The following is a 15,273-nucleotide window of genomic DNA, read 5'->3' as shown; positions in this document are numbered from 1 at the left end:
AACCTGCTGCTGGTCCCAGAGGGGTGTGTCCCACCCTGCTTCTCCCCCAGCCTTGGCAGCAGAGCTGACCCTGGTGTCCTGACACACTCCAGCTTTACTTGGCACTGCCTGGAGATCACCCTGGGTCCTGAACCTGTTTGCAAAGGGTGTTGCACTCTCTGTCCCTTGGGTGTGCAGCCTGGGCAATCTGTAAGGCTCCACTCAGGGCTCAGCAGTGCAGTTTGGGGCTCTGGTCTGGGACAAGCTGATGTGTTTGGGGTTAATGAGTCCCTTGCAATCCCCTGTCCCCAGGAGCCTTCTGGGGCCTGCCTCTCTGCAGCCCTAAGCTCAGGTTCCCAGAGTCTCTGCTCTGGGACTGGGCACTGTCACATTCCATGTCACTTGCACGTCCCTGGCAGCTTGGCAGCTGTCAGGAATCAGGAGTGGAGTCCCTGGCTCACCCGCCTCAGTGGGGGGGAGGGAAGTGGAGCATGTGGCTTCCCTGTAGCCATGGCCGTGCCTGCCCCTCCCAGCCCTGTGTCCCAGTGCAGTGCTCAGCATTCCCAGCTTGGCCTTGGCTCTCCCCAGAAATGGCCCTGCTGGGTCCAAGTGAGCCCCAGCCCTGTGGACTCACCTCAGCTCCTCACTCTGCCTCAGGCTCCGTGTGCCCCCAGCGTAGGACCAGACCAGGACTCAGGTTCACTGCCTTCTGCTCTGGCATCTGTCACAGACCCGCCAAGTCTCACTCACTCTCAGGGGCACAGCACCTGTGCATGGGGACAGGGAGGGGACAAGACCTCTCCCCCTGCTGGCCTCTGCACCCAGCGAGGGGCTGACCCACCGTGCCTGGCCAGGCCTGCTGCCTGCCCTGCGACTACATGAGGACACCTGGCTCAGCATCCTCCCACACACCTTTCCAGATGTCAGCACACAGGAGCTGAGGTTGGGAAGCAGCACATGGCAGCTTGGGGCAGGTGATGGAGCGAAGCAGCTCTGCACACAGGAGCTCAGACAGCCCTGTGGGGCTCGGAGCCCACCCATGGCCTGGCATCTCCCAGGCCCACCAGCCCCTCATGGGCCCAGCCCCAAGCCCAGCAGAACCCACAGGCACAGCACAGGCAAGAACCCAACCAAGGGCACATTTTCTGGGGCATTTCCCAGGTCTGTCCCCACAGATCTGCAGCCCCAGGTCTGACCTACACCCATCCCAGGGTAGCCCTCTGGATCACCTTTTGGGGTACAGGGCTGATACCTGGGAGTGGGACACTATTGGATGCAGGGAAAAGCTGTTTGGGATTGCACAAGATTTGCTATGGGATGTTTTAGGGCAGTCCCTGAGGCAGAGGTGTAGGTGATTTTGGAATTGTGGAAAAGTAGCAAGGTGTGAGGCTGAAGGGCCCAGGGAGGTATCAATGAGCAGCTGGTCAGTGCACGTGTCCAGCTCCTGATCCCCACAGCCTGTCCGAGCTTATCAAATTCCCCCCGAGGGCTGTGTGAGTGCCCGTGTGAGTGCCCCGGGGGAACAGCCACGGGCCGTGTCTGTCAGCAGCTGCAGCAGGGGCTGTGTGTGGTCATTGCTGGCGACACAGGTGACACTGCTTGGGAGCCTGGGGGCAGTGAGGGGCCAGCCCAGAGTGTGACAGCACCCGTGTGCCTATGGAATGACAGCACGGGGGGTCGGCAACGGGACCTGGAAATTCCTGGAAACTCCTGCCCACCTCCAAGATCCCGGGAGCCTCTGGAAGGCGCTGGGGAGAGCGGTGGGGCGGGGCTTGTGCAGTGCCCAAAAGGGCCACACGGTGGCGCTGTCCGGCCGCGCACCGCCGGGCCCTGCCGGGGCAGAGGGAATGGACCAGGACAGAGGGAACGGACCGGGACAGTGGGAACGGACCGGGACAGAGGGAATGGATCGGGACAGCGGGAACGGACCAGGACAGTCGGAATGGGCCAGAACAGTGGGAACGGCCCAGGGCAGCAGGAATGGAGCGGGACAGCAGAATGGCCTGAGACAGAGGGAATGACCCCCGACAGCAGAAATGACCTCCTGGCACGGGCTGACTGGGCCGGAGCCGGTTCCCATGCCGGTGCCTGTGCCCATGCCTGTGTCCATGTCCATGGCGGTGTCTGGGCCTGTGCCGGCCCTGCCCACCTCCCTCTTCCCCCACCACCAGTCCCCAGTAGGACCTTTCCCAGTGCCCACAGCAGGCAGCAGGCAGTGGTGTCCACAGGATGAGGGTACAGCTGCTCTAGGGAAGCAGGATTCCCCACAGGCCACTGACCCTAACTTCTCCCACCACCCCATTTCTCTCTCCATCACACCCCTGCAGGGGAGAGCAGCCACAGAGACATGAGCTGTGTGTCACAGGAGTGTTTTATTTGGGGGAGGTGGGGGAGGCAATGGGGATCAGCCCAGGGCATCCAGGGGTGCCTCTACTGTGCCCTGCGGGCCATCAGCATCTCCCGGATATTGTCTTCTGCTTCCTTCACGCTCCGCTCCAGGTACGACTTCTTCTGCTGCAAGGCAGAAACCAGAGGAAAGTCAGGATTCCCCCAGCCCTGCCAGCACACACCTGGGTACCAGCACCCAGGGCCTCCCAGGGAGAGCTGTAGGTGCTGGCTGGGGCACCCACCACACTGCAGGTGTCCCACATCGAGACAGCATTTACAAATTCCCAGAGGCACAGGAGCAGGTTAATGTTTACACAAACTGAATTTTGTTCCCCCTGAAACCTTCTCTGAGCTGCCAGGGCTGTTGCAACAGCAGCACTGCAAAAAGTGGGAGCCACGGACCTCAGCAAGGAAGGAAGCAAATCAAATCAGATCCTATAAATCTTGGAGCCTAGAGGAGGGACTGACATGCCAAGGCCTCCTTATGGAGACACAGCAGAACGCTCTCCTTGGGCACAAAAGGTTCTTTTTCCCAGCTGGGCCATTTTCTAACCCTATATCCTCCTTTCTATCAGAAATTCCCTGGCATCATCACCAAATACGTGTTTCCTTAATCATCTGTAATTAGGCTGGGCTTGGCAGGGAAGCAGCCCCAAGCCGTGCATCCTAAGATAGGAATTCAGCATGCAGCGTTTTTTCCTGCTAGTCTGGGTGCTCCTCTGTGACTGGAAAAATCAGCACTTGGCTCTTTTGACTATTTTCTCTGGGTTTCCAAACAACAGACACAACAGTCTCCTCCGGAACTGCTGTGAGCACAGGCTCCCGTGCTGCCCATGTAGAGCCCTGCTCTGGGCCATGCCAGCTACCAATAAGCACTGCCAGGATTGTTACTAAATTCCAGGAGTCCAGGCCTCAGCCCAGAACATCCTGCCAGAGGCTCTACCAGTCACCTCCCCAGTGCCAGCAGCCCAGTGCAGCACAAGTGGCCCCCAGAGCCCACCCAGACTGAGGACAGGTGAAGAGCAAGAACTGCTGATGCCCTGAGTGCCTCACCTGGACTTCTGTGAGCCCACAGGACTTGGAACCTGTAATGCTGAAAATCCATTAGCCTATGGAGCAGTCCTGCTGCCACCACTGGCCCTCTGTCCCCTTGCCGTGGCACAGCTGCACTCAGCTGGAACGCCCATGCCATGAGGACATCTCTCCCAGCCCTGCTTGTAAATGCCGAAGGGTTTGTATCTAAATACTAAAGGTTGCTTGTGACAGCCAGGGCCAGGGTTATGGCAAGGGCTCCTTGTCCCTTTCCCTGGTCCCCAGGCCACATGGGGCCCCTTTCGCTGACAGGAACTGCTTTTGAGGAAACCACAGGGAGAAGAAGAGCAGCCACAGGTTCCCACTGCCAGTGACTCAGTGACACACGAGCAGGATTCTGTCTCTGCTGTGCTGTACCCACACTGCCCGCACAGACATCGAGGGATTTCACACAGGGAACTGAGTCTGAGGGCTGCAAGAGGAGACAGGCCCAAAAAACCCTTGAGGCTCTGAGCTCCACCTGGCTCTGCTGACCAGAGGAGAGTGGCAGCAGTGGAGCTGACTTCTAGGGGGTCATTAATTACTAAAGCTTTCTTTTAACAGCATTAAATTAGTGCATGAAATGGTCCTGCCTTCCTGTGCTCTCCTCTGCCTCTCCTGCCCACCAGGCAGCAGGAGACACTTCCAGAGGGCAGCTCTCCACAGGCAGGCTGCCCAGCAGGATTGGGAGAGCCAAAGAGCTCGCAGGCTGCAGCCATGGCTCCATGTTCCTACCTGTGGGCTTTCAGACATCCCATCTGGTTCCTGTGTGGGCCCCATTTCCATGAGGACCAGGGACCCTGAAAGCAGAGGAGCACTCACATGGCCCATGTGGACCCCCACTGCCCACCCCTGTGCAGTGACATGCTCTGCCCTCCCCATGGCAAAGGGCCTGGGTTAAATGCCATTTTGGCACTTAGGCAGCACCTGCAGTCCCAGGCAGGGCAGGATCCAGGGAATTTTTCTTTTTCTTTCCCTCAGTCACTCTCCTTGGTCACCTATTTTTTGAGACATAACAATCGGGTTGGTTCCAGTACTTTTACTCCCTCCCTGAAGCAGCTTCCAGGGAGTCCCATCCCTGGGCTTGAGGAGCAGCCTTCAAGCATCAAGGGGAGCCCTGCACCCACAGCTGGGGGGCTGCAAACTTCCCGAGCTGTCCTGCAGCCAGGCAGTGCCAGAGCCAGCACAGTGACTGGCTCCCACTCCAACCCCCAGCCCGGATCACGGGCAAGCGAGGAGCAGACGGGCGCCACATTTTCCGAGACACGTGGCAGAAGCGAGGTGTTTCTTCCCCAGGAAGGGGGAACTGCAGCCCGGGTTCTGCTTCGGTAATCACCAGAGAAGGAGCAGGAGCCGCGTGCAAACTCCTCCTCGCCGTGATTACTGGGGTCTAGACAGGAAACTCCGTCTCTCCCAGGGAGCAGCGCCGAGCGAGCGAGCGGCTGACACACTCTGCCTACTCACACCAGAGCCCAGAGACATGACAGCGCAGCTCTGAAGTCACACTGGAGGCTGTTCCGGTCCAGCCAGACCTGCCAGGCTGGTGGTATCTGTTCCCTGAACACCACCCTGTATCCCAAACCCCACCTCCAACTTCCAACTGACAGCTTTCATTTGCACTCGCAGCCCTAGTTAACCCTGTGTCCTCTGAGCCCCTGGTTAGGGCCAGCCTGTGGCTGCTGGGCTTCACCTCAGCACCCGCATTTTCCCTGAGAAAAGTGTTTGCTGCTCAAGGTGATCATCCTCTGCTACCTGTGCCATGGCAAGGGCACCCTGTGGGAATTCCCAGGGCAATGTCAGAACTGCACTGCTGGGTTTGGTCCCTCATGAAACCAAAGGTGGCTGCTCTCTGCAGCCTCGGGTTTCACTTCTACAGCTGTAGCTTAACTGCTCACCAGTCAGGAGCCCAAGGGGACATGGCAGCAGCCCAAGGGGACATGGCAGCTCACTGGCCCTGCAGCCCTGGCTTTGGTGGCTGCATGACCTGTGAGCTGCTTACCCAGAGCTCCTACTCACTCACCACACCAGTGCCCTAAACTGCCCCCACCCTCCCCCAGTTCCTGTGGGCCTCTGGACAGATAAGGTGGGTGCCCAAACCAGCCCCAGATACCACCACCTCAGCTACAGAGCTCCAGGGAAGGACAGAGAAAGGACACTGGCTCTGAGAAGGCATCAAGGGGAAGTTGCCACATGACACTGAGTTCCCAGAAAAGCCCCAGCTTCCGGCTGACAAGCAGGGCCAGGCTCCACGGGAGGCTGGGCAGTGTCCTGGTGTGATGCTGTCCCCCTGCAAGTCCAGGAGTGCAGCAAGGCAGTGACAAGGAGACCTGGAGGGCCCAACAGGAAGCAGCTGCTGTATCAGCCAAGGGCTCCAACTGCAGCAAAGGACCAGTTCCTTCTCCAGGTTCACAACTCCCACAGCCACTTGCTAGAGATTTATTTTACAAAACTCTCTTGTGGGGTGTTACTGACACATATTTCAAAGGAACAGTCTCTGACCAACGCTGCCAGGCCCTGTCAGCCCCCGCCACTCCCAGAGAAAGGCCAGTGTGTTCCCATGACCCAGTCACAGTTCACTCATACAGGGAGGGATGACCCAGGGCTGCAGGTCCCGTCAGCACTGGAGAAGCTTCTCCCCCACAGAGCAAGGAGGGGGAGCTGGAGGCTGCATGGCAGAGGGCATGTGGGAAGGTAGCAGTATTTGCAGCTCCACATTTCAGGCGGACAGCACACTTCACACACACTCCAAAAGTGAGCCAGCTGACCTGCTCTAGCCCAGGACAGGCTCTTGTGTCCCTACTTCTTCCTGCCACAGGCCAGTTCTCATCCATTCTCTCCTCTGCAATGACAGCCCCCTGACCCCCATTCTGCCCCTCACAGAAAGGGCTCTGCCACCTGCACTGGGACACGAGACCAACACGTGGCCTCTGCCACAGCCCAGTGAGGTCTGAGCCACCTGTAGAACACTGACAGGGTGCAAGATGCACTCCACAGAAGATGCCCCCCAAAAGCCAGTGCAGTCAATGCCTCCCAGCCTACAGTTTCCCAATTCCTTTAAGCTAATAGCACTGCCAACAGTTCCTTCCCCAGGCAGGAAAGGCTGCAGCACTTGGAAACAAGACAAACCACAGCCCTGATGATCTGTCTCAAAACTAGCCCCAAAGGAAGTGTTCTCACCTAAATCTGCTTTCTGGAAACAGAACTGCCATGCTAATAGCTGTCTGGCACCAGGATGGAGGGCAACAAGATCCCTCTTTGGGCAGCAGAGCCAACCCCACCAGCTGGGCCTCCCAGCACATCCTGGGGGCTCAGAACCTGGGGGCTTTGCACCACTCCTGCCCCTGTGCACAGATGTGCCACCAATCCGGCCCACATTCTCCCCTGCCAGATCTTGGGAGCCTTCTCCACTTCCAAGGCTTCCTGCAGCCTTCCTAAAAACGGTGTATGGGGCAAGGGGTGAACTTGCATGTGGTTCATACAGCTACATGGACTAAAGACACCGTCTCCCATGTCATCAGAGGTGCAGCCAAAAATAGGACTGACCACTCACGCAGCCCCATCCGACAGGAAACGCACATCCATCTCCCAGGAATCCTTCCCAGGAGGAAGGGTGGCTGTACAGCTGACAGCTCCACAGACAGAGCCACAGGGTCTGGTGCAAAGGCACCACCAGCCCCAGCCCTGCCTGCACAGAGAAGGGAAGACAGGGCACTGATATTCAATGGGCCTGGTGGGATGCAATACCCACTGCCAACACACTCCCAGGCAGCTGTGGGGGCTGCAGACAGTGGCTTTGGGGGGTGCAGGCAATGGCTCTTGGGTGTTTTGCCAGTGCAGGAAGCACAGGTTCCTGGAAGCACCAGCTCAGGCAGTGCAGGTAGCACCACGAGCCAGCTCTAGCTGTGCACTCTCCTGACCAAGGTGTGCTGGCGTGGCCAGGCTGTGCCCTGGCACGGGTGGCTGCAGCCAAACAACGTTGTAGGACTCGCCCCTGCCACCACCCCGTTCCTCAGCTCTCCCTTGCCCTTCACTCCCCATTGCAAGCAGTGCCTGCTCCCTGACCAGATCCACACTGTTTGCTTTTGGCAGCGGCTGTGGAAAGACTAGATTGAATGCAAATACAATTACAGCTCACGCCCCAAAGAAGAAAAGGAGTTGTGGTTAACAGAAGTGGCCCATGGCCTTTTGACACGGCGGGAAGTCACCTCCTGCTCCAGCCTCCCACCTCTGCTCCCATTGCATCACGCTGCTGGGGAGGCCAGTGCTTCTCAAGATGACGCACCCGGACCTGGCATTCCTGACAGATTAAAGAGCCAGCATCCACAGATTCCACAGCAAGAAAAAACTATTCATCAGCTTCTCTTGGATGGGCTTTTGATGATCAAAGCACCGTCTTCCCCCCGGCACTGTGATTCAGACGCCTCTGCCTTCAGGGAGAGCTGGTTGGCCGCCACCAGCCCTGCATGTGGCAGGGCCTTGGCCTAAGCCGTGGCTCAGGGGAACAGGACACAGCATTCTCACTCCACTCCAAGAGCCCAAACAGCCCTGTGCTCCCAGAGGGAACAGACACGGCAGCCCTGCCCATCCATGCTGCCATACCCTCACGCTCACAGGTGAGTTTCCTGTGTCGAGTCACGGTTTATCATTCAACATTGACTTTTGCTCTTCAAATTCCACTTCTCTCACGTCACTGCTGCAAATGAAAGAAAGCTTCAACCTCTAACCTGCAAACACAGATTTGCTTAAGCCCAAACAAAAATGTTTCCATGGAAATTTAAGGATCTAGTATTGGAACATGCCTATTCATTTCAGCCTGTTCTTTTTTTTCCCTTTTTTGTTTTTTAAAATGTTTTTCTATGAACTTGTTTTACACCCAACTTGTGAGCACAAAACAAGCTGGCAGGTCCCTTCCCAGAGAATACCTCCCTTCCCATGGCTCTCAGCATGCTTGGCTACCAGCCACCAGATTCTGGCATCCCACTCTCACACTCAGAAGGCTTCCATTGAGGAACACTGCAGTCTTCAGGCATGATGCAGTGCCTCAAAGAGGAGCTCTGATACAACTCATCTTGTGACACCACCTCAGGAAACCTGCTGCTAGCCAAGAGCTTCTGTATCCCCCAAAGTTAACTCAAACCATATTTGGCATTCCCTGAGGGCTCTGTGGGAAAGTGATCAGCAGATCCTGAGCTACAGTTGGGAGACATGGTTAGCTGGAGAAGGATCTTCCCTGGGAGGAAGGCAAGCCGTGCTGTCCTTGCACTGGGGGCCAGGCAGCAGCAGCCAGAGTTGCTCTCACTCTTGGGGCCACTACTGCTGTTCAGGGGGAGGGCACTGCCCAAAATCCCTGCAGAGAACAGCACTCCGAGCCCTGGCACACTCACCCTGGGCAAGGCAAACATTTCAGTAAGACTAAGCTCATGGAAGATGATGTGCTGAGGACATGTGCTCTGTTTAATAGGATTTCACTTGGAACCCATAAACAGGAAGGAGGTGGACCTGCTGAACAGCACCCGGCTGCTCCTGCTCCAGGAGAAGCCAGAAGAGTGGACACCAGCAGTGGGGTGGAGTGGGTCTGCAGGCAGCCCTACGCCCTGATGGGTCCACCCAGAACTGGTCCTCACCCAATTCAACACTGTGGCACATGTACACACTGGGAATTACCACTCTACAGCAACCACCAAATATTTAGATCCACTTCAACACTTTCCAAGCAGAGTTATTGCTCTCAGGAAGTTGCCCAGAGTTTGCTAAAGAGTGAATGACCTGAAATAGGAAGGGAGCCCAGCTGGTTTCTGACGCCAGCTGCTGACAGAAGCATGATGCCATTTACCTAAGAGGAGAAGGGATGATTCAGACCCTAGTGTTTTCCCTCAGCTATTCCTTCCACAAGATAACGGGGACCCACAGTCACTTCAGAACTACCTGGGTTAGAGTGTGGAAGAGAAAACATCGAGCACACAAGTACATTTGCCAAGTCAGGAGAATCCTTAAAAGCACCTGCCTAAAGAACTGCTGGTGCAAATCCACCATCATCGTACTGATCCTACCACAGCACAACCAGCAGGGCTTCCCCATCATTACTGAAGTGCCTCAAAACCCTGAGGAACATACTCTGAAAAAGCTAAGTTGGAGAAGCCTCCGTTGACTTCCACACTTGGTGCCTTCAAGAGAAGAAGGGGCAAGGTAAGGGGCAGAAAGCAAGCCTGCCTGCCAGCCTTTCTGCCCACCCCAGCCCCATGGCAGCAGCACTTCGCTTGGACCCACTGTCTGAGCCACAGGACAGCGCTTCCAGCAGAGGTGGTGACAGATGACTGGGAAATGATGGATTATCCCAGTGAACTCCTGCACCTTAGCCTGATGTGAACTACTACAAAAGCCAGTCGATGGGAACCTTTCAGTAGGTGGCAGCAGAAATGTATTATCAACCCAAAGGATTCCTTTAGGGACGCCCCTTCTTGGCACAATTCCCCATTTAGAGCAGTTTCCAGGAGTACATTGCTGCAGGTCAGATACTGTGCCCTAACCAGGTCAATGACAACAGAGTGAGGTCAAACAGAGAACTTGGGGAGGAAAAACTCATCCAGATTCTGAAAACCCCCACGTTCTGTTTCGGCGGAAGCATCCCTCACCAAACTGCCTCTTGCAAAATGTGGTAAGTTCCCTAACCCAGTGCCTCAGTTTCTGTGGTCCCGCAGAGCTGGTGTGGCTCATCAGGATTCCCTAACTCAGTGCCTCAGTTTCTGTGGTCCCGCAGAGCTGGTGTGGCTCATCGGGATTCCTCCTGGCAATAGGACTTTTGCAAAACCATACCACACCTTTCAGCACTGGCAGTCCTGGCCAAACACAGCCACTTTAAAAGAAAAATTACTTCCATAAATTTCAAAGACAAATCAGCAACAAAAGATGGTGTCAGCTCCCAACAAGGCAACATCCCTGCCCAGTTCAGACAGTTCTGAACTGGGAGCAGCCTCATGCCCACCACCGAGGCATTAGGGGCGAAGCAGGGGGTGACTGGGGCAGTGGGGACAGCAGGAAGCGTGACGTGAGGGCTGCTCCGAATACCTGGGAGTAAGGTGTGGCTTTGTAAAGCTGACTCAGGGCTGGGTCAGGGCTCCAACAGGCAGCAGCACGCTTTCCAAATAATCATTTCCTGTTCTCCTCAGGCGAGATGAAGGAGGAGATGGAAGCAGGATGGAGGTTTATCGGGCACAGATAATCCCCCTCCCCAGAGCTGCTTGGCACAAAGGCCAGCCAGGAGCCACTGCAGGGGCCTGGTGACTAAGGCAAGGACAGCAGTGCTGGTTTTGTGACTAATTATTACTCATGCAAGGAGGAATTTGGAGAGGGACCCGCATCCAGCTCAGCTCGTTGCTTTGGATACTTCCACAGCCAAAAGCACAAAGGAGAGCTTTGACAATGAATCAGACCCTGCTCTAAAATGACAGACTTATCAACCAACTTGGTGTTAAAATGATTTCAGTCTAACCATAAAAGTAGCTTCATGCTAATCAGAGGAAACAAGCAATGTTTTCAGGCCCAGATGACTAAATGTATGTTCTTGGATGGACAAAACCATTTAGACACAGCAACAGAAGTGAGTTTTTATAAATGCATAATGTATTTCATTTTCCTCTGAATTACAAAGGAATGTGAGTTTACTGGCAAGAGTTGCTTGAAAAGTTTTCTCTGTTAGGCTGCTGGGGTTTTTTTAATTAAGAGTAATCTCCCCCACCAAAAAAAAACCCCTAAAAGAAGTTCTGAGATGCTTGTATTTTGAAAGCATGTCTACAACTAGACTCTAAAGGACTTAAAAGGAAGCAAACAACCCCCACATTAATTATTCTCCTGCTTTTAAAATCAACAATTATTCACCTAAAAATAAAGGTAGGAATAGTGAAAGCAAAGTCATCAAATTCCAGTTCTTCCTTCATAAAGCCTTTGCCCTCTCAGCTGGTTTCTGTGCTTACTTTGCAGTCTGCAGTACAGGGAAGACTAACAACAATTTACTAATGAAACAACTGCCTGCAAAAAGCTGGGAGTTTGAAAACTTGTTGCAGTAAATGATTGCTCCAAATGAGAGACCCAGCCTTGCCAGTGCATACCCACACATGTGATGCTATAAATTCACATCATTCCACTCAAATCAGCATCACATACAACCATGCTTCACAAAAATGTGGTGAGACATTAGTTTTTATAAGCCATCCCAGGCCTAAGGTGGTGGATGACCCCTCCAGAGAGCTGGGAATCCCCTTCCCCTTTGAAATGTGAGAATTTCTTTTCCCTGTGCCTCTAAGATTCCAAGATCATGTTTTGCAACCAGTGACTTGTGCACTATTTAACACATGACAAACTTCTTACACAATTTTCAAAGCAGAACATACTGTTATTTGATCTTTATCTAACAAATCTAACATAGGTGCCAGCATTTAAACAGATCCACCTCCTTCCCTGCAGATACTGAGGAGCACTTGCTGCCTTTAAAAGCTGCAAGGTGCTAGCTGCACACAGCTGATTTCCATCTGTCTGCGATGAAAGGTGACAGTCACATAACACAGAAACACCCATGAAGTTCAGCTGCAAGAATACAATCCTTTTGCCACCTTCACTTTTGACAAACAAGACAGACCTCGAGGCTTTGAACATTAAAAAGCAAGTGAAGTGAATGATTCTTCACAGCTGTGAAGGCCTGTTCTTCATGTAACCATCAGCAGAGTCAGTTTAGGCAACAGAAAGAATTAAAGCAGCATTAGCTATGCCCCAATTCCTCCAGTATTTACCTTAAATTGTGTGGCCCCAGTCCAATGTCAGAGGGCCTCTCCACAAAGCAGGATTTTGTGCTGATAGCATTAGCTCTGTGTCCCTTCCACTCTCAATGTCCTCAATGTTTTGTTATTTTAGAGCCTATTTTTCTCATCACTCAAAGTATCTTTCATTCAAAAATCAGGAAGGAATGAGAACACAGATTCTCCTCCCTGTAAGACAGCCAGCCCTATAGGGAAAAAAATTGGCTTTGGCTACTCCCTTCTTCAAAACATGCCTCTCATGCAGGGCAGACCACTGGTAACAGCTCTGGCCATGCAGCCTGCGCTCTGCTCTCCCACAGGAGTGCCTTTAGATGCTCCACAGCTGACAGGCAGGCAGCTGGACCACCCATGTCCTCAAAAAGCAAGTTAAGCCTCCAGCTTCGCAGCCTGAAACGCAGCAGCAATCCTCAGTGAGGGCACAGACTCAGACATGGGATGACACCAGCCAAGAGAGTCAAGATGAAACACATTTCCCAGGAACGTCACCAAGTCCAAATGTCTGTGTCCAGAAGGACCTGCCCAGACACCCACAGCTGCCTCAGACACCCAAAGCCATGCAAGATGCTGGGTATTGCCAGGCCTGGTCCCCACCAAAGGTCTGATGAGGCTCTGCAGCTCATCTTCACACCATCCATCATTTGTGGAGATACCCCAGTTTCCTACTAAAGCATCCATGCAAGCCTGAATATTAATCATACATGGTAAATTCACTTTCATACTCCACCTGTCCCCAAATTAGGTGTCCTGCCTCCCTCTACAGCAAGCAGTGGGACTGACCTTTCCTGTGAATACACTGGCAAACAAGGGGCAACTTCAGTGGCAACGTGTGCTTAAAATCTTGCCCCTGGTACGTGCACACATGCCAGCAATGGAATGAGAGAACAGCACCCTCATCCAAAGCAGAATCTGCTCCAGGCTAATGTACAGAGGGCTATTCTTGAGGCTTCCCCTCTCCAAAGCAAACAGAAGCATTCCTTATTTCCCCCTGTTTAGTTAAAAAGCCCACCACACATTCCTGGGCACTGGCCTACCTCAAGCCAACCACGTGATGAGAACCTCTACACTGTAAATGCCTGGAAGAAATTGGTCTAACTTGGGAACAGCCTAACAATTGCTACCTTCTGATGGGCACTTCGTGGTCTGCAAAGAGCACCGCAAATCTCAAGAGACTTGTTTTCACATCATTAAAGCCACCCACAGAATTGGCCTCCATGCTGAGGGTTTCAGTAAAAAATGAAGGAGAGCTGCCACCGGAGCACGTTGGAGACCTGGGCCACACTGAGCAGGTCCATCCCAGCCATACCTGCCCCAGGCTCCGGCACTTCTCCCCAGCCACACCTCACCTGCCGAAATCTTTGTTCCCACAGGGGAAGAAAACACTGTTGTGGCAACTGTCAGAGCCAACTCATCGCGGGGGGAACGCCACCACTCTGCCTCAGGGCTGCAGCAAAGCCATTTTAAAGCACCCAGAAAGAGAAGACTAGAGAAATGGAAGCCACAGCACAAGCAAGACTGTGCTCAGGCAACACCAGGGAAAAGGTCAGTGGTCACCTTAAGGCATTTCAGTGCAGTCGCTTTGTAATTTCACCAGCCTTGCAAACGTCACCTGAAGCTTTAAACACAGAGCACAGCAGTGTTTTTCGAGAGCTCAGTGTTCCTTCCTCCACCAGAAAAGAGAGCAAAGACATTTTCTGCGTGGGATAGGGAAATTGGACATGGTGTTTTAGGGATCGCATGAAGGATTTCTGAATTAGAAATCAAGCCTTTAGGTACAGCTTTCTTGATTATATTTTCTACTCCAGGCAGCCAGAGACGAAACCAACCAACCCTTTATCTCTGCAGCAGTAAACTTTCAGTCTCCCACAGGCATGTGAAAGAATTGCCTGGGAAACAAGCACACAGCTATGTTGTGGTCAGAGTTTAAAACCAAAATCCAATTCAACCAGAAAGCTGCAGGTTGCTTTTGCCCTTTTCCCGAAGGAGCTAAATTCAGTGGCACACAGCAGACAGAGCTGCCCAGTAGAGCCTCCCCCTTATTTGTTATTTTTAGCAATTTAGTCTGACAACGCCTGACAACTAAACAAGCTGAATATAGCAGGAGAGAAGGGGACTATCAGATATTATCAGAGAAAGCACACAGTGATAATCACTTTCTCCACCCCTAATGAAGAATCAATTTTCCATGTCTTTATAACATCACAGAGCTTGTTCTTTTTAAAATGCCACATTTCAAAACAGAATCCATCTAGCCCTACAATGGAAACGGATAACATTTCCTGAAACAAAGCATTGTTCCACCCCTCACATATCATGTTTCCTTAAAAACAAGGGAAGAAAAACATTACTTGGTTTTTCTCCTAATACTGCACAAACATTGCTGAGCTAAAAAGAGTCTGTGCTCATCCCTTTAGAATGCTTTCAAAATAGATTTAACACATACCCCTTGCACCGTGAAACACAACAAGAATTTGATAGTATCAGGACTGGAAAAATCCAATGGCTCCTGCTAAGCAGGATGTGTCCCATGCTGGTGTGTGAGGGAGCCTGTGGCACCAATCTCTGGAGGTCTGGGTGAGCCCTGCTGGCACAGCCTGTCAGCAGGCACAGCTTTTGTGCCAGCAAGCCTAGGCAGTCTGTTTAGATTCCAAAGGATTAGATACAAGTTGTGAAGTTCAGAATGCCACACAGGTGCATATGAAGTTCACAGGCTGAGAACATTGGGGCTGTTCAGCCTTGAGACGAGGTTGTATGGAAACCTCATAGCACCTTCCAGCACCTGAAGGGGCCCTCAGGGAAGCCAGAGAAATACTCTTCATCAAGAACTGGAGAAAGGACAAGGAACAATGAGTTCAAATTGAAAGAGGGGAAATTTAGATGGGAAATTGGAAAGAAATTCTTTATTTTGAGTGTGGTGAGGCCCTGGAACAGGTTGCCCAGAGAAGCTGAGGCTGCCCCATACCTGGAGCAACCTGGTCTAGTGGAAAGTGTCCCTGTCCATGGCAGGACAGTGGAACAAGATGATCTT

General features: G+C 53.1%; 1 protein-coding gene across 1 annotated transcript in view; it reads right to left on the bottom strand.

The window, feature by feature from the left end:
- Nucleotides 1–2,332: 2,332 nt before the first annotated feature.
- Nucleotides 2,333–15,273, bottom strand: part of PFDN1 (prefoldin subunit 1) — a 31,811-nt gene continuing 18,870 nt past the window's right edge. Inside the window, exon 4 of the mRNA XM_085073351.1 lies at nucleotides 2,333–2,493. Coding sequence (XP_084929477.1) covers nucleotides 2,410–2,493 — 84 coding nt within the window. The 3' untranslated portion in view covers nucleotides 2,333–2,409. The remainder of the gene's footprint in view (nucleotides 2,494–15,273) is intronic.

This window comes from Lichenostomus cassidix, chromosome 13 (assembly GCF_008360975.1).
Source record: "Lichenostomus cassidix isolate B80296 chromosome 13, HeHo_3.0, whole genome shotgun sequence".
Taxonomy (NCBI): Eukaryota; Metazoa; Chordata; class Aves; order Passeriformes; family Meliphagidae; genus Lichenostomus; species Lichenostomus cassidix.
Note: the sequence above shows the minus strand (reverse complement) of the source record. Positions and strands in the feature narration are given on the sequence as shown.